The sequence below is a fragment of the Balaenoptera physalus genome (genome assembly GCF_965194825.1).
Source record: "Balaenoptera physalus genome assembly, chromosome: 3".
NCBI classification, from domain to species: domain Eukaryota; kingdom Metazoa; phylum Chordata; class Mammalia; order Artiodactyla; family Balaenopteridae; genus Balaenoptera; species Balaenoptera physalus.
The window spans coordinates 72,850,621-72,869,692 of record NC_138890.1 but is presented as its reverse complement, the minus strand read 5'-3'; the positions used below and the strand labels follow the sequence as shown (position 1 = coordinate 72,869,692).

Sequence of the window (19,072 nt, the reverse complement as noted above, 5' to 3'; positions counted from 1 at the left end):
GGCTGATTATTTCCTGTATGGTAAAGGCATAAAGCACATCTACATTCCTTGCCCTGTTGATCAGGCTCAGGGGGTTAAAGAAAGCACCCCTGCTTTTAATGTTTAGATCTTGCCTGGCTGTGCATCTCATTGTCTTAAGTTTTTCCTTTTCCATAGACTTTTCTGCCTAAATCCAGAGTTATATGGTGTTCCTATTAGTAAACTGAAAGCTGAGTTTGCCAAACACGTTTATTTCTCCTTCAGAGCAAATGGGTAGGATGAAAACTACTCTTGTCATACTTACATGTTACTCATTAACTGACTTCAAAAAAAAAAAAATTGCCTCAGCTAGATTAGGAGTCATGTGAAGAAGTAGCTTCCTGCAATGCAGGAACTGAGAGAGGCAGAAACGCAGAGATTTTCACATTACTGGGGAGGTTGAAAAATGAGCCCTTGAGTTTATTTCTTGACTTGGCGATTGACAAGTCCACAATGGTGAAGAAAAGGCTGTCATCATCCAATGACACAGTGTTCCGGTCTGAGATTCCAGGCAGCCCAAGCAAGGTGGGTGCGGAGGCCCGGAACAGCATCCCTGACAGCCCCGGCTCAGTGTTTCTCAGGTGGGTACATCCCGTCTGCCCCCCTGATGGCCTCAGCCACCCGACAGGTGTTGCTTGGAGAGCCCCTTCCTCATCCCCGGAGGGAGGATTCTGCCAGGGAGAAAGAGAAGGCACAGCCCAGGCCCCTGGGCTGGTGGATTTTAAGGGGGTACATAGCAAAGGACGTCATCTGCTGAGCAAATAGAACTCTTACCACCATTAAGGGACAATAATTGTTAGTGCCTTCTTCAGTACTTTTTAGTACGTACTAGAAAACTGGTCAGCTATGCAGTTACTCAATTCCTGACCCACTGTCAGGGTCATAGGAAGTGAAGCCAAATGGTTAAACCAAAAACCTTACTTTGGTGTCAAAATTACTGTATTATTATCAAAATAGTAATTATTAAAATATTAAAATAATTTTCTTCTTTGGACCTTTCTAAATTAAATATTAAAATAGTGCTGGCTATGCTCTGATCCAACTACTTACTGTACAGTGACTTAAAGCAGCTTTGACTAGGTTCAGAACGTATCTTCTTTAGCTGTAAGTATTAATATCTACATGAACACCACTCTGATAATTATATATTTTTAATGAAAATTCATTTATCTACTCTTTTTCATTTTATCTCATAATAATTCTCTAGCAACTTATAAAATGTAGAAATCAAGTACACGTGGAATCAGTTACAAGAAAAAGTTCCTTATCCAACTTTTTTAAAATTGAGGTTTAGTTGATTTACAACATTATATTAGTTTCAGATATACAACATAATGATTCAAATTTTTATAGATTATACTTCATCCAACTTTGGTGTAAACTTTTTTTAATGGAGGTGACATTGGTCTATATCATTACATCAGTTTCATGTTTACAACATTATATTTCTACTTCTATGTACCTTACAGCATGCTTACCACTTAAAATTTACTTTCCATCTGATGTAAACTTTAATGTAACTTCCATGTAAATTAATCAAGTCAAGACAGAGGAATAGCCTCCACACCTGAACTTCACTTTTCCATATTATATCCAGAAAGTCAATCATTTGATTTATTTTTTAATCATTTTAAATCATTTACACAAAAAAGTGCTCAAAATTATAGCCTATAAAAATTAAATACAAAATAACGAAATCACACTTCATTTAATAGCATTCGCATATCAGACTGTCAAGTGAGGAAAACAAATTCAATAATTTTTAAAAAGAAGTTTTAGAGATCAAGAGTCTGAATTTATGCAAAATGTTGCTTAAAACATCTATTTAAGCTGGCTTAATTTTTCCATCCATCATTAAAATAAATCTACATAACTTGCATTATGGTCATTTGAGCAAGAGCACAATTCCAGTGATTGAAAATGTAAAACTTTGCATTTTTTCCATATTTTGCTGAACTTTGAGTGCTGCTTTATTTGCTTCGTCTGCCTAATCCTCCTCTTACATTGACCGTAACGCAAATTCTTCTTGGAACTCAAGCTCTAACCAGGAAAAACAAAATCAAATTAAAATGCATAGGACTTCCCTGGGGGTGCAGTGGTTAAGAATCTGCCTGCCAATGCAGGGGACACAGGTTCGAGCCCTGGTCTGGGAAGATCCCACATACCGTGGAGCAACGAAGCCCGTGCGCCACAACTGCTGAGCCTGTGCTCCAGAGCCCGCGAGCCAGAACTACGGAAGCCCACACACCTAGAACCCATGAAAAAAAAAAGAAAGGAAAAAGAAAAAAGACAGAAACCAACAAGGGCCTACTATATAGCACAGGGAACTACACTCAATGTCTTGTTATAACCTATAAGGGAAAAGAATCTGAAAAAGAATTTATATATATACATATGTATATATACACATATAACTGATTCACTTTGCTGTACACCTGAAACTAACACAACATTGTAAATCAGCTATACTTCAATTTAAAAAAAACAAAAAAAAAGATAAACTCTTCCCTTTACCTTAACATTAAGAATTTATGTGGCTGTTGTGGCATCCCATTATCCTTCCCATGAACTACAGCAAATCATATGTACCCTCAGATCAGCAAACCACTCAGACAGGCACAGATACAATTTATGCAGTCTTTTTATTCAACCATTCAATTCAACAAAGATTTGTTGAATAACTATTATATGCCAGATTATGTGGAAGGCACAGCAAATATAATCATAAGTGAGATAGATGTAGTCCCTGTGCTTATGGAAGTTATTAGTTTAATGTCAAAGACAGGCAAAAAAAATTATGAATGAATGCACATATGCATACGTAATTCAAAATATTAATGTATTTTTTTTTTAATTTATTTTATTTATTTATTTTTGGCTGTGTTGGGTCTTCGCTGCTGCACACGGGCTTTCTCCAGTTACGGTGAGCAGGGGCTACTCTTCGTTGAAGTGCACAGGCCTCTCATTGCGGTGGCCTCCCTCGCTGCGGAGCACGGGCTCTAGGCACGCGGGCTTCAATAGTTGTGGCACGTGGGCTCAGCAGCTGTGGTTCATGGGCTCTAGAGCACAGGCTCAGCAGTTGTGGCGCACAGGCTCAGCCGCTCCACGGCATGTGGGATCTTCCCGGACCAGGGATCGAACCCCTGTCCCCTGCATTGGCAGGCGGACTCCCAACAACTGCACCACCAGGGAAGCCCTAATGTACATTTTTATAGGAAAAAATTACAGGGCAGAGATGGAGAATAAGGTGGGAAAAACTAATTTAGATTGAGTGGCAAGTCAGGGACTCTCCAAGGACGTGATATTTAGGCTGACTTCGAGGATGAAAAAAGAGCCAAGCATGAAATGATTGGGAAGGAGCAAGTTGCCCTGAAGAGGGGAATGAGCTGAGTCCTGAGGAACCCCAGCGGGGTGGCACCTGATGAAATCAGAGAGACAAGTAGAGGATGAAGGGGTTTAGAATTCTGTTCTAATCTTGGTGGGAAATCACTGGAGGGTTTAGAGTAGGGGGGTATCATGATGTGATGTCCCCTTTAGAAGGGTATTCTGGCCTCTCTGTAGGTTATTTCCAGTTTGTTGCTCATTCAAGCAATACTCCATCTTGCCCATGTCTCCAGTGTGCTTGTACAAGAGTGTCTGTAAGGTATATATACCTAGGAGAGGAACTGCGGGGCTATAATATGGACATGATTAACTTTATTCATTATGTCAAATTCTGTTCCAAAGTTCTGTGCCATTTATGCTATTACCAGCATTATTCCGCTTCCTCGACAACATTGCCATTGTTTGACTTTTTAATTCTTTCTAAACTGGAATGTATGAAATGGCATCTCAGTGTAAATGGTTTCAATGTGCATGTCCCTTATTAAGACAAAAGGAGCATCTTTTCAACATGTTTATTAGTCATTTTCATTTCCTCTTCTGTTAAATTCCTGCTCATGGATTTATGAACTGTTGGGGAAGCAGAGGCGGGGAGAGAGGGTACTATCTTTTCCTTATTTGTAGATAGTTTTTGAAATACTCCAGATACTGATCTTTTGTTAGCTATGTGTGCTGCAAATGTTTTATTCCAGCATATGACTTGTCTGTTCATGCTCTCCATTATGTCTGAGTTCTTACTTTCAGTTTATCAGTTTGTTTACTTTTATTTTTCATTGAAGTATAGTTGACTTACAACATTATGTTATTTTCAGGTGTACAACATAGTAATTTGATATTTTTATACATTGTACTCCATACAAAGTTACTATAAAATATTAACTATATTCCCTGTGCTATACATTATATCCTTGTAACTTATTTTACACCTAGTAATTTGTACTTTTTAATCTCCTTCACCTATTTTTCCCCTGCCCCTACCACTCTCCCTTCTGGTAATCACTAGTTTGTACTCTGTATCTGTGCATCTGTATCTGTTTTGTTATATTTGTTCATTTGTTTTATTTTTTAGATTCTACATATAGGTGAAATCATACAATGTTTGTCTTTCTCTGATTTATTCGACTTATTTCACTAAGCATAATATCCTCCAGGTCCGTCCATGTTGTCAAAAATGACAAAATTTCAATATTTGTATGGTATATGAATAATATTCCATTGTGTGTGTGTGTATGTGTGTGTGTGTGTATGTGTGTATATATATAGGGTTGGCCAAAAGCTTCATTTGTGTTTTTCTGTAAATCTTATGTTAATGTTGTGTGTATACATGTATATATATATATATATATATATATATATATATAAAACACCTTCTTTTTCCATTTATCTGTTGATGGACATTTAGGTTGCTTCCATATCTTGACTATTGTAAATAATGTTGCTATGAACATTGTGGTGCATACATCTTTTCAAATTAGTGTTTTTGTTTTCTTTGTATAAATACCCAAGAGTGGAAATACTGAATCATATGGTAGTTCTATTTTTAAGTTTTTTAAGTAACTCCATACTGTTCTCCACAGTGGCTGCACCAATTTACTTTCCCACTAACAGTGCATGAGGGTTCCCTTTTCTCCACACCCTCACCAATACTAGTTCTTTGTTGTCTTTTTGATAATAGCCATTCTGACTGGTGTGAGGTGATATCTTGTTTTCTTAATGATTTGCGCTTTCTGTGACTTAAGAATTCCTTCCCCACTCTGAGGTTATAAGAATGTTCTTATGTATTTTCTTCTAAAAGTATGTTTTCTTTTAAAACTAGGGTCCCTTCTGTATTTGGAATTTATTTTTGTTTCTGGTGTGAATTAGGGCCTCATCTAATCTTTTATATGGATAATGAATTCTCCCACATTATTTATTGAATAGTCTTTCGTTTCCCCATTAATCTGCAATGCCAGCTCTGTCATATATCACTGTCTTCATTATTATCACCTTATAATAAAAGTTTTGTTATCTGATGAGACAAGACTTCTTACCCACTTCAGAAGTGATTGTCTACTTTTGACCCTTTGCTCTACCATTTAAATTTTAGAATTTTAGAATTTGGCTTGTCACATAAAAACTTTTTTTAAAAGTTGAAATTGCATCAAATCTATTGCTCAATTTGAGGAAATTTGACATTTTATGGTGTGAAATATACCTATTCATACACATGGTGTGGCCTCCATTTATTTAGATCTTCTTTAATATCCTTTGATAAAGTTTAGATTATTCTACACAAAGATCTTACACATCATTTGTTAGATTTATTCCTAGGTACTTTACAACTTTGTTGCTTTTGGAAATATATTTTAAATTTTATTTTGTTGATGTTGTACAGAAGTGTAATTAAATTTCTAAATTGATCTTATATTCCACATTCTTACTAAATTTTCTTATTAATTTTAATAATCTGTAGACTGAGTTTTTTGTAGACAATAATATTATTTGAAATTTAAAACGTTTTTTACCTTTCGGAACTTTGTCCTTTTAAATCTTTTTTATTTTATTATACAAGCAAGGAACTCCATTATAATGTTGACTATAAATAGTAATTCCAGGCATTCTCATTTTGTTCCTAATTTAAAAGGGAATGCTTTTAACATTTCAGGTTTTATCAGCCTTTCGCAGATTAAAAAAGTTTCCTTCTTATTGAGGTTTTTTAAGAGGTTGTAGAAACTATTGAGTACTTTCCTGGCCTCCACTGAGATGATCCTCATTTGAAAATCTCTGGCACTCATAAAGCGCACAGTACCTCAACATTCAAAGTTCACAAGTCATCACTTCCCAAAATAGAGAACACTGGACAGCCTTGAAAAACATGAATTGCTTTAAGCTTTATAAACAGACTGGAAAAGGCTCTGGAGAATTAATAGTTCCATAAATTAGTCATTCGGCAAATAAAAATCAGGTATTTTTTAAAATTAGTTTTTGGAGATTTACTATGCAAATTACCATTAGAGCTATTGCTTTTAATAAATTTGTTTCTCCAAAATATTTCTTTTTAGAGTATCAGTCTATTTCAGTTTTAGGGAAAGATGGAAGTTGCCCGGTGGAGCTAATGTGTTGAATGAGGTGCCATGGGCTTTGGGAGGCACAAACAAGGTCCAAGATGACAACCAAAGAGGGCAAATATGGGGCAGTACCAAGCTGGAATGTGAAACCAGGGAGGGACCAGCCCAGGCCTACTCATACTACCCGTGCTATGGTTTGGGGACCACTCCAGGCTGCAGTGGACAGTGACCTTGGCAGGTCCAAGACAGTCTTGAATCACATTCACTACGCCTCCTCTTAGTGGCTCCAAAGATTCTGCTTCTACTCCTCTACTCATCCAGTTGTCACTAGTGAGTAGAAGAGGAGATACTGGCCCTTCTTCCCTTCCACTCTACCATCCCGAGAGCCTTGCTTTTTCTTAGCCAATCCCACTTCTGCTTTTAGGGAAAGGATAGAAGCACTATTTGGTACCTGAAGATCAGGAACATAGTAGACATCATATCTTGACCCATTTTTACTAGGTAAGCGCATGGCCTCAGCTCGTGTTCATAGGAATTGTAGTGTTAAGAGTGATATTTAGAAGCTGAAGGGAGGCTGAGTTCTAGGAAATGGGCTTCCTTCTCCGGGAGCAGGGATGTGGGGGTAGCAATCAAAGAAAGTAAGACTGTGTTAAGGGGAAAGATAATAGTGTCCTGAGCACAAGGCAGGTATTTCAGTGAATGGACTAAATCTGTTCTTAGTGGGTGAGGTCAGGGTGGCAGGACCGGTGAACTCTGCCAAGCCTTGGGGCTACCAGGGTGTCGTGAAGCGGGGCTGTGGAGGTTAGAATAGGAGGTGACATACAGATGAATAGGCCTCTTTGATAGGAGAGTTAGAATTTTCCAAGAAGGAGAGCATAGCACTCCCCAGTGCTAACACTGCCAGGAGAGAAGGGACCTACAGTCTCTTTCCCAAACTGTGCCAGGCACTTTCCCACAGTCTACTAATACAAAGCACTCAGTATTCTCTCAATACACATGTTTGATCATGTCATCAGGCTTTTGTACATGCAGGATGTCTGAAAATTCCTATTCATCTTTCCAGATGCACCTCCTGACAGGTCTAGTATAACATCAAAGGAGACTCCCCTTTGCCCCCTTACTTCCACCCTCAGAACTAGCAGCCTTTTCTTATTTGTCGGTACCATATTCCATATTAACCACTTACCAGAATGTGTTGCCATCAGGGGAGTGTTTATTATAAAACCAAAGAAGCTTAAGCTTCTACCCTCATTTATTTGGGCCCCTTCCAAGGCCCTGGGAATGTCCCTAGCAAGATGTTCATGTAGTCGTACATTTCTGTCAACTTTTCAGATAATATTTTAACTACAATTATAATTGCTCTCTCTTTCCATTCCAATTTTCCCTCTGTCACATTCCTCTCCAGTCAGGTAGCCAGGGGCATTTTTGGCACTGTGAGCTAAGGGGAAGTTGTTTGGAGATACATTTAACTTGAGATTAGTGGAATGTATTTATGTGATTTGCCATCATTTCTATGTGCATATAAGTTCTTGTTGGTTGTCCTGGCTTCCAGGAATACTCCAATAAGCAAATTCACCTTGCTTGGTGACACAGAAGTGCAGGGCCATCGTCTAAACATGTCTGACAAGTGCCATGCATCAGAAGTATAGAAGGAATGGAAGAGAAACAAAGATGGAAATGTACAGAGCCAGAAGGTGATCTCTGGCAAATTCTTCCCATCACGACACGTGTAAATTGTATGGATTCTGTTCTCACTGATGCCAAGTCACAGCAGACATTCTCTCCTATTAGGACTTGATACTTGATGACGCAGCTGATATCAGTATACCAAACTTTATGCTTATTGCACAGTTTATCAGAATCCCTTGTTTATGGGGCACAAACCCAAGGTAATACTAAAAGCAGCCATTGTCTCTGTATGTCACATAGTACATCTTAGCATGACATTATCAAGAATAGGTTTGAATCTGAAAGAAAATGTCTAACCTATCGATAAAACTTAAGCTTTTTCTAGAGAAAAGACTAAATTATCTCTTATTGAAAATATTAAAAAATTCTTGCGATATGAAGAGATCAACAAGTATCAGTTAAAAACAAGAAAATAGCAGAGTATGTAAGGCAGTTGATTTATGAGTGTTACATTAGTTTTCTGGATTTGGAGGTATTGATGGAATTTGTCAGCTATTTCCAAACTAATAACTTGATATCTTTTCTCTTTCTAAATAAATACTACCTTTCATGCCTAATTTTTTGTTCATAATTTTTCTTAAAGAAGACCCTAAATTTGTATAAGCGTTAGGCCCACAAAACATTGATCGGCTGCTGATTCTAACTGCTTCTATGTCTGTGTTCTCCAGCAGACCTGAGCCTTTTGGTTTTAAAACCTCGTGGAAATCTATTATGGATGAGTTCAGCTTAAAGTCTCATTTTCATTAAAAGCTTTTTATTGTAACAGATTTTAAAAAATCAGGTTCATTTACGTGCCTTCATCTCTCTCTCTCTCTCTCTCTCTCTCTTGCTCTTGCTCTCTCCCTCTCTCACCTCCATATTTAACAAAACAAAACCAGCCAAGGGTAATTGAAGTGGAAGTTCTAGGAGTTGGCTTCCATGTGTATCTGTATGGGCCTAGATGAGGGCAAATGGAAAGATCTGCCAAGAAGTCCACAAGTGATGAATAAGTGTTTCTGTATCAGCCAGCAGTAATAATAATAATAATAATAGTCTCCCCTATTTGCACAGTGGCTTACTCTTGGGAACTTTTTACAGATGTGACCTTATAAACTTTGGTGGCTTTTCACTGTGGTAGATGGATTATGGCTACTCTCTATGTTGCTTAGGTGAAGAAAGCAAGTAACAGAAAAGGAAGAGAAGTTTTCTGTTGTTGCCGTACGGCATAATCGAACCGACGACATTAGTTCAGATAGTGAATGCGCAGCCAGTTACATGACTGAAATGGCATTATCCAACCTCATTAACCAATTTCTTCACCTGGCTTGGCTCAAATTATTTGGGCTATTTTTGAAAATCAAATCCATCTTCAAGGGTCATTTCATTCAGTTTCTTCATCACACCCAAGGTGATTTTTACAACCCCAGACGGGATACTATGTTTCAGAAGTAGGCATAATTCTCTGTTTGAAAGACTGAAGACTTTTCTGGGATTCTGATTTCTACACTGAGTCATTATATGATCCTGTGAGTTTCAGTTAAATTTATCTGTAAAAAGACAATTGTATTTGCCATATGTACTTTTTTTTTTTTTTCTCTATGTACTTTTGAGTGGTGATAAAAGAACAACTATGGTGGGTAATTTCTTTTAACAGAAAGTTATGGAATACTTTCTATAATCTCTGTGTAGGGATTATCTGTCTAGGAAGGACTGCCTGGTGTACATCTGGTTTCATCACTTTCTAAACTGTGCAATCTCTCTGTGCCTCACTTTCCTCAGTGGCAAAATGGGGATAACCGTAGGACTGTGGAGAGTATTAAGTGAGATAATAGAGAAAGCGCTTGGCACACAGCAAATGTTCTGACACTAGCTGTGATTATTATAAGGCAGTGGGGGAGATCCACAGAGGAATAATGGTAATATTCACTTATCACCTAGAGCTCTTAGAGGCTAGGAATACATCCTTGCCTCTGTATCCCCAGCACCTGGCACAAAGAAGAAACTCTACAATGAGGAGAGACTCTTGTGGAGTAAAGAAATGGCTAAAGACCCAGCTCCTGCTTCCAGGGGCTCCAGTCTCTGTTGGTAACAGACACACACTCAGGCAAACATAGAGGGTAGACAAGGCACATGTACCTTGAAGTTTAAATTATTAACCTAACTCTCCAAACTATAATTTCCCACAGCATGTTTCCTCTTAATCCCCATGTTGCAATACTTAGATCTGGAAATAAACTGCACATTTCAAATGTTTAGTGGGACAAAATAAACTTTGCCAAATGTGAAAGACCACAGCTGCCAGGATGATCCTGGAGAAAAAGAAACTTGTAGTTTATTCCCTCCAATAAACCCATAGGGGCAGAACAGTGTGCCATGAACAAGCCTCACTCCAAGCATGCTCCTGCGAAAAAGAAAAGAAACCTAACAGCAGGAATGGTCAGGTCATACAAGTGTGTTCATTTATCTCGGAGCATTGTCCTTTGGACTGTGAGGAGAACACCCTGTGATCTGGTCGGCTTCCCGTCACATCTCTTGCCCTCTTCATGCCCCAGGGAGATCACACTCCAGCCACAAGTGCTAGTTCTGGACCTTTGAACCTTCTTTTCTGCCTGCAACACATGGGCAGAGTCAATTCTGAGCTGTCCTTCAAAGCTGGACCAGGTATCACTGCCTTCAGAAAGCCTATCCTGACCCTATCTCCCTTTCTCTGGGCTCACATTGTACCTTTTGTTTATTTCCATTACAGCATTTATCACACACTGAACCTTGCTTGTTTTTATATCTGTCTTTCTTCCTTACTCTCTGCCTTTTATTCCTAACCAATCACTCAGCACAGTTCCAGGCACAAACTAAACAATGATAAGTGTTAGCTGGATGAATAAATGGTGCTGGGTGATGGATAAATAAAGAGCTCCCCTGAGTTGGCAAGCATGGCTGACCCTTGCTGGGGCGCTGCTGACCTCACCCCAGGAAGGCTGAGGGTCAGCAGACCAGTCAGGGCGCATAAGTCGGTAATCTGCTCAGTGCAGGGGGAGCAGCTAATGGCGAAGTCGGGTGACCTCTCAGATCTTCTGACTCCGAGTCCAGGACCTTTTCACTCTTCCACAGTGATTCATTATTAGATCGCAACCGGTATTTGCCTCACTGTGGTCCCAAGTGTTTCATCCTTGCCATTGGGAAAAGAGAGGGAAAAATTACACAACTGAAAGGCTACAAGGAGCAGTATAGGCTGAAACTGCTGTTTCCATAAATTTAAATATAAGTTTAATTTTAGCTTAATTCTACACTGAATTAAAGTTTAAAAATAAACCTAATTACTATAAAATTGAATTAAGTTAGATGTAAAAGAAATAATTTCATAAAACATTGGTTTTTAATTTAATAAATAATCCCTCACACATGCCTCACATTTTCATATCTTCATGCCTCTGTGCCTGTTTTCTCTCTGCCTCGGATAACATTTCCCTCCAGCAATACTTAGCCAACAAGTATTTTGCATTTTTGCAATATCCTATGGGTTACACAGGTCAGCCCTGTGTATTCAGTGGGGATGGGGATCATACAAGGGGGAGAAAATCAAGAGGAGGGGATCACATGGGCCATCTTGGAGGCTGACCACCACAAGAGCTGTGGGTGACACCAAAACTACCACATATTTCTAATCTGAAAGGTGATATATGACGAAAGGGCAGTAGCCTTGGAGTTACTCAGACCTGTATTTGAATCACAATTCCAGCACTTACTTCGTCACCTTAGTCTAGTTATCTAATCTTTCCAAACCTCAGTTTTTTCATTTGTAAGATGGGGCAAATAACACGTACCTCTTAGGACTGTTTTGAGGATTAGGTATGCGTAATATACGGTGGCTGGCAAGTAGGACACTAAAGAATTGCTGTTATTGTAGTTACAAGGTAGGCAAAGTGTTGCTATAGAAACACAGTCGGAAGTCGTAATCCACTCAACCCTGTGTCAAACCTTAAGGGTTTTTTTTTTTTCTATTTGTTTTATTATCCCCATACATTCTTTTATAACTTACAAATGACTTAGTGAGAGCTAAACACAGGGGGGTAAAAGCAGATGAAGCTAAAAAAAGTACTGTTTTTATATATCTGAAACATGGAGAAACTTGAGGACTTGAAGATCCAAACTTGAAGAGCCAAGCAGCAGTCGAGTGATTTCATTTCTCCTGTATGACTGAAGTCTATGTTATGATGATCTCAAAGAAATATGAAAATAAGGTAGGGGGAAAAAACCCACCAGTAGTTTCCTCAAAGCAGTTTCCTCAAAATTACAGTTCTTCTGGGAAAAAAAAAAAAAAAAGTAATTATCTCTAGAAAAAAAAGACAGGTTCAAACGGTCAAGTTCTGTCTCACATCAAAATGAAACATTTTCCCAACACTGCTACCTGATTACAAGGTGAAACAATGTTCTATACTCAGGAATTCGAGAATTTGGGCTTTGGCTTTGTTGTAAATTTGTCAACCTTAGCTTCTTCTCCAGTAAAGTCATGATAAAGACACTAAGAGAAGAGGCTTCTTCATATCTGATGAAAAATATTCTCTCTCCAAATTCATCTGCTGAAAGAATAGTGGAAAGAGCCCAGGCCCAGCCCTGACAGGCTTCCGTGACCAGGAACATATCACTGACCCTCTCTTTTTCCTCATCTTACAAAATGGAGAGATCAGGATTTTTCCAGACAACTGAGAAATTAAAAGGAGAAAAAAAAAAAATCAAATGAGGTGATATATATATAATTTTAAAATTACAATCTCCTTCTGGGGGAAAAAAGTGAAGAATTCTTTTCAGGTATTATTTTATTTTTATGGTATTTTTTAAAATTTTATTTTAGTTACTATCTGAAGCGGTGGTTTACCATGAAGCTAATAAAGCTGAAACTTTAGGGCCTATCATTTGAACGAAGCTCTTCTAGTTCAATACTCACTCTTTGCACCTAATTGTGTATTTTTTCTTCTGAAAGAATTCTGCCATATTGTACTGCTTTAGGCCACACAAAACTGAGTCTGCCCCAATTGCTGTTGTTAACATAACGCTTCCTTTTTCAACCAAGACTAATTTGCTAAACGTTATCATCAATATTTCATACCAGGAAATGGGAAAGTATTTACTAACAGCTTAACAAATCTATGCAAGAAGCTATTGTGATGGTATGAAAAGGTATTTCCAAAATGATTGATTTCTGAAAAATATGGGAATGAAACTTATCCCCTACATAGACATAATTTGGGGGGAACGTTCATATTGTCATTATACAAGCTGACCACATTATATAATCCATACATACTAGAGTGTGTGACATATATTTAATGTAGAATTTAATTTTAGAATAAAACATAAAGGTGGTACCATCTTTAAAAGAGAAAAAAGTTATCAGATCTTTTATTTATATGCATTATTATATCCTACATTTGGCGGGGGTTGAAGAAGTAGAGATTCCGGAAATCCAAAAACTACTCTACTAATAATAATAATTCCTCTTTGAGTTGAGAAGTAGCATAGAAGGGTAGTTAAGAACACCAGGGCCTCAGCCAGATTGCCTGGGGGCCCATCTCATCTGAGTGGCTCGGCATGTCTGTGCTTCATTTACCCCTCCTATTAAAGGTGGGGGAGGGTGATAGCTCCTACCTCACAGAGCTGTTGTAAGGATTAAATGAGTAACTGGACTTGAGAAGTGCTTAGAAAACTGCCTAGCATATATAAGCACTACGTAAATGTTATTTAATACACCTTTGGCTGATTTCTAACTTGGGCTGTCATCCCACAAATTGCTTTATCAACTTTGGTAATGATTGAAAATTTTTCATTGTATCCTACTGTCGTTCTCCCATTAATGACAGCATCTTGCTTCTAGATCACCTACTGAATTGCCAAATTTTTAGTAAAAAAGACTATGTTATTCATCTTTGTATCCCACTAAGGTTATTGGTTAGTCTTCTGTCCTTAGTAAGGACAGAGTGATCCCTAAATGTTTTTTTTTTGGATTGCAAGTTAAGATAGGAACAAGTAAAATAGCAAACTGTGTAGCATAACTTAAATGTTTCATGGCATTGGCTTATTATGGGTTTTTTCAAAAGAGTTTTTACTATTTGCTAAATTGTCCCCATTAGGAAATATAATTATGCCAATTACTGACCAAGAGTTGAACTTTTGATGATGAATAAAGTAACAAAATTTTAGGTTGACCGTTATCTGTGTTTATCATAACAAAACAGAGTATGTTTGATTGTGGCCCTAAACCACTCGGTTCATGTCAATACCAAATGATTGGGCTATTAATATGAAAGTTCTAAGGTAATGCTGTAAAGTATGATAAATATTTAATGAAAATATCAAGTGACCTTTCTTAAAGTCCTCTACCTACCTAAGTGACAGGGAAGGAATTTTGTTAGTTTCCATGTAGTTATGTAAACGGCCCTTAATTAATGATAAATAATAAGAAACACACATCGTGATGAAACGTTCAATTATGCTGACACCACAGTTTTTTGGTCTAGGGCTCTTCCTTGGATCCCAAAGAGCAATAGCTTTGTTTATTACTGAATTCAAAAGAAATAAAATACTCCTACTGTGTGCCTATCAGGCTTTTCCGTAGTGCCAGAAAACTATATAACCACAAGCAAATCTGCAGTTCTATATAATTTTAGCAGCCTTTCCGAAATGCACAGTTAGGAACAGAGTGATAGCTTTACTTCTGTTGGGTAATTCTTGATTAGGTCCAGGCTCGGTTCCACCTTCTCTTAATAAAAATGATAACAACCTAACATTTATTAGATGTCTCCTGCGTGCCAGGTACAGTGCTAAGCTCTTTTTGCAAATTAGCTAATTCAAATTTAACAATAGCCTTATGAAATAGTAATTACCCCATTTTCCAGATAGAAAACTGAAGTTTGGAAAATCAAGTACTTAAATCCCGTGACAGATGAGTTGGACTCAATCTTAAGACTCTAAATCCCATGCTCTTTCTACCTCACTGTACTGCAACCCCTCCCACCTTTAATCTCCTTCCATCAGGGAGTAAAGGAATTGGGCTAATGGATGTAGACATCCTAAAATAAGTGGGGTGATTAAAATTCCTACCAAAAGTGGGGAGTTAGATATGACACCAAAAGCCTAAGTTACAAAAGAAATAATAAATTGGACCTCATCAAAAGTAAATACCAAAGACACCATCAAGAAAGTGAAAAACAATCCACAGAATGAAAGAAAATATTTGCAAACCATGTATCTGGTAAAAGTCTAGTATTGGAATACATAAAGAATTTCTTACAACTCAATAATAAAAACACAACTCATTTTTAAATGGGCAAAATATTTGACTAGCTTTTTTTCCAAAGAAGATATATAAATAGCCAAGAAGATGCAATATGGTGATCAACATTATTAGTCACTAGGAAAATACAAATTAAAACCACAATGTGATACCACTTCACATCTAGTAGAATGACTATACTCAAGAAAGAAAATAACAAGTGTTGGTGAGCATGTTTGAGGAATTGGAACCCTCACACATTATCGGGAGTGTAAAATGGTACAACCACTTTGGAAAACAGTTTGGCAGTTCCTCTAAAAGTTAAACATAAAGTTACCATATGATCCAGCAATTCCACTCCTAAGTATATACCCAAGATAACTGAAAACATGTGTCCAGGCCAAAACTTGTACATGGATATTCATAATAGCTAAAAGGGGGAAATAACCCAAATGTCCATCTATTGATGAATAAAATGTGGTATATCCACAGAATGGAATATTATTTGGTCATAAAAAGGAATGAAGTACTGTTACATGCCATGACATGGATGAAAGAAGCTAGTCACAAAAGACCACATTATTCCATCTATACAAAATGTCCAGAAGAGGCAAATGTATGGAGATAGAAAGTAGGTTAGTGGTTCCCAAGGGCTAGGGAGAAGGGAAAATGGGAATTGACTCCTAATGGGTACAGGGTTTCATTTTGTACTGATGAAAATGTTCTGGAATTAGTGGTGACAGTTGCACAACTCTGTTTTGTGATACTAAAACCACTGAATTATATAGACTTCAAAAGAGTGAACTTTATGGTATATGAATTATATGTCAATTAAGCTGTTATTTTGTAAAATGCTAGTGAGAGATCATAAGAAATCATTTCTTTTTTTGAAAGTTCATATTCTGTAAGTACAAAGTATGTAAATAAGTTTTCCATGACTGATAAGTATGGCTTCCTGACTTTCAAAAGGATTGGCATGTTTTTATTGAACCAGATCTTCTAGATCAATATTTTCTTTATTTGCCATTTAACTTTTAAAAAATGCTCCCCTTTTACCCTTTCACTGGAACTGTGTAAGGTTAGGATAAGGATGTAGGAGTACTGTAGGAAAGGGAGTTGCGTCAGAGGTCCCCAAGACCACCCCACACTCGGAGATTCACAGAAAGACTCATGGAACTCAGTGTATGGTTGTACACATGGCTAAGATTTATTACAGTGACATAGTAAGTTGGACCAAAAGGGAAAAAGATGCAGCTGGAGTCAGGAATCCATGTACAGGCTTCCTCGTGCTCTCTCCCTCCCATAGAGGGTCACAGGGAATGCACTTCTCCCCCCAGCAACCAAAATGTAGCAACATGTGTATGATGTGCCCAGAGAAGCCCATTAGAGACTCAGGACCCAAGGTTTTTATTGGCAACTGGTCATATAGACACCCTCTTCCTAGTATCAGTACATACTCCAAATTTAAACTCCTAGAAAAAAAGCAGATGATGGGCATAAATCATATTATTTGCATAGTCTAGGCTCATGGAGCCACTTTTATCAGTTGGGGAACAGTGGGAACACCCCAGAATCCAAATTCCAAAATGCCAGCTTAAGAGCCAACCTTGCCAACAGGTCTTTCTTAGAAGACCAGTCTCAGGCCTGCTGTGTTACCTCTTCTGTGCACAGGGGTGGAAAATGAAGATCTCAAAGTCACCATCTAATGAGAACAGATCCTCGAGGGAAAGAGGAAAAGGACTAAGAGATTCTGGAATAGACTCAGCAGGGTTTCAGAGCCAGGGGGACACTGTAAGTTTTGGTTCTCAAGTCAGAAGTCTGCTGACACCCACAAACCTGGCAAGAGGACTGATTCAATAGTCTTAGGGCCAATTAGGCCTCCTCACTTTGAAGTGGTCCCAAGAGTTTCTAGCTTAAGTCCTGTCTATTACCACCATTATGGCCTTCCACTCTCCAGCCCTCCAGGTAAACCCTTGTTCCTTTCCTGGCATCAACATATCTTCTGGAGGAGCAGTAGAAAGAAGGATAGATGAATTACAAATTCTTTGACTCTTACCTTTTGGCCCTGGTATTCAAGGAAGAATCCTCCCAGATGAACAGATGTTGAAATTGTTATCACCAAGAACAGAGTTCATGACACACCCTTGAAATATTTATCAGCCCAGCTGTTGTTTTTTTTTTTTTTTTGGAGTGTAGTGGCTTTACAGTGCTGTGTCAGTTTCTACTGTACAGCAAAGTGAATCAGCCATACATATATATCTATATCCCCTCTTTTTTGGATTTCCTTCCATTTCTGTCACCACAGAGCACCGAGTAGAGTTCCCTGTGCTATATAGTAGGTTCTCATTAGTTATCTATCTTATACATAGTAGTGTATATATGTCAATCCCAATCTCCCAATTCATCCCACCACCCCTTTTCACCCTTGGTGTCCATACATTTGTTCTCTATGTCTGTGTCTCTATTTCTGCTTTGCAAATAAGATCACCTATACTATTTTTCTAGATTCCACATATATGCGTTAATATACGATAGTTGTTTTTCTCTTTCTGACTTACTTCACTCTCCAGGTCCATCCACATCTCTGCAAATTATACAATTTCATTCCTTTTTATGGCTGAGTAATATTCCACTGTATACATGTGCCACATCTTCTTTATCCATTACTCTGTTGATGAACATTTAGGTTGCTTCCATGTCCTGTCAACCCAGCTGTTCTCACTAGCCCAGACGTGATGGCCAAAGATGTAACCTTGAGAAATAAAGCCTCAGCAGGAGGACTCTAACTTAGTCCTTTTCTTTCCTGGAAATACTGAGTAAGAATTACCTTCTATCTCATGAAAACATGAAAGGATCTGTTGGCTGTCCCAGCTATTTTTGGAACCAATAACCACCATAAATCAACTAGAATACATTCAAAACAGGAAGTGGAAGGGATTTTTTTCCCCAGAACAATAAATTTCTATTACATAAGAATTATTTAACTTTGACCAGTGAGTTACTAAATATATCATAGTGCAAGACTCAAAGTGCACACAAGGAAACAGGTAACGATTCTGTGGCCACTTGGAAATTCTTAAACATTCTGCCTTCTCTGTCCCCTTTCCCTTTTACACCCCCCGCTCCTTTCCCCTTCCCTGTCTTCGCCCATCAGCTTCCTCCTCTTTCTTCTCCCACTTTCCATCATCCCTACCTCCCCAAAAATTATAAACTGACTGTAATTTCAGAGGATTGAAATAACTTCAAAAAATTTTGTTTTCTTTTACAATTTTCTCTACCCAAATGTAAACATATTATCTCACTAATCGATTATTTCTAGTAAAAATGCCTACATATTTGCCTATACATGTACCTGCATCTTCCACATTAATAGTTTGATTTAAAAATTATCTTCAGTCAATACTAAAGTTCATGAAAATCAATAAATTCTTTTTGCTAAATTGTACCTTTAGCCCTATGAGAAAATATATAGTAAATCCTTTTTTAGCAGCAGCCTTTCGAAATCTTCAGAGTTCTGCCTTAACTATCAGGCAACCACATGGGGAGACCTTAGTTTCCCAGAATCAGACTTGGCAGTCCCGATGATTGGCTTGGCTGCCATGGAGGAAACATTCCTGGCAGAGATCACCCAGGGAGAGATGCTCCATCTAACTCTCTACGTCTAATCTTCACAAAGAGCCAAATTATCTTG

At 38.0% G+C, this 19,072-nt stretch overlaps 1 protein-coding gene across 1 annotated transcript in view; it reads left to right on the top strand.

The window, feature by feature from the left end:
* The first annotated feature begins 349 nt into the window (after window positions 1-349).
* GRAMD2B (GRAM domain containing 2B) overlaps window positions 350-19,072 on the top strand; it is a 105,305-nt gene continuing 86,582 nt past the window's right edge. The window contains 2 exon segments of the mRNA XM_082457875.1: window positions 350-394; window positions 397-599. Of these exon segments, the coding sequence (XP_082314001.1) occupies window positions 365-394; window positions 397-599 (233 nt within the window). The 5' untranslated portion in view covers window positions 350-364.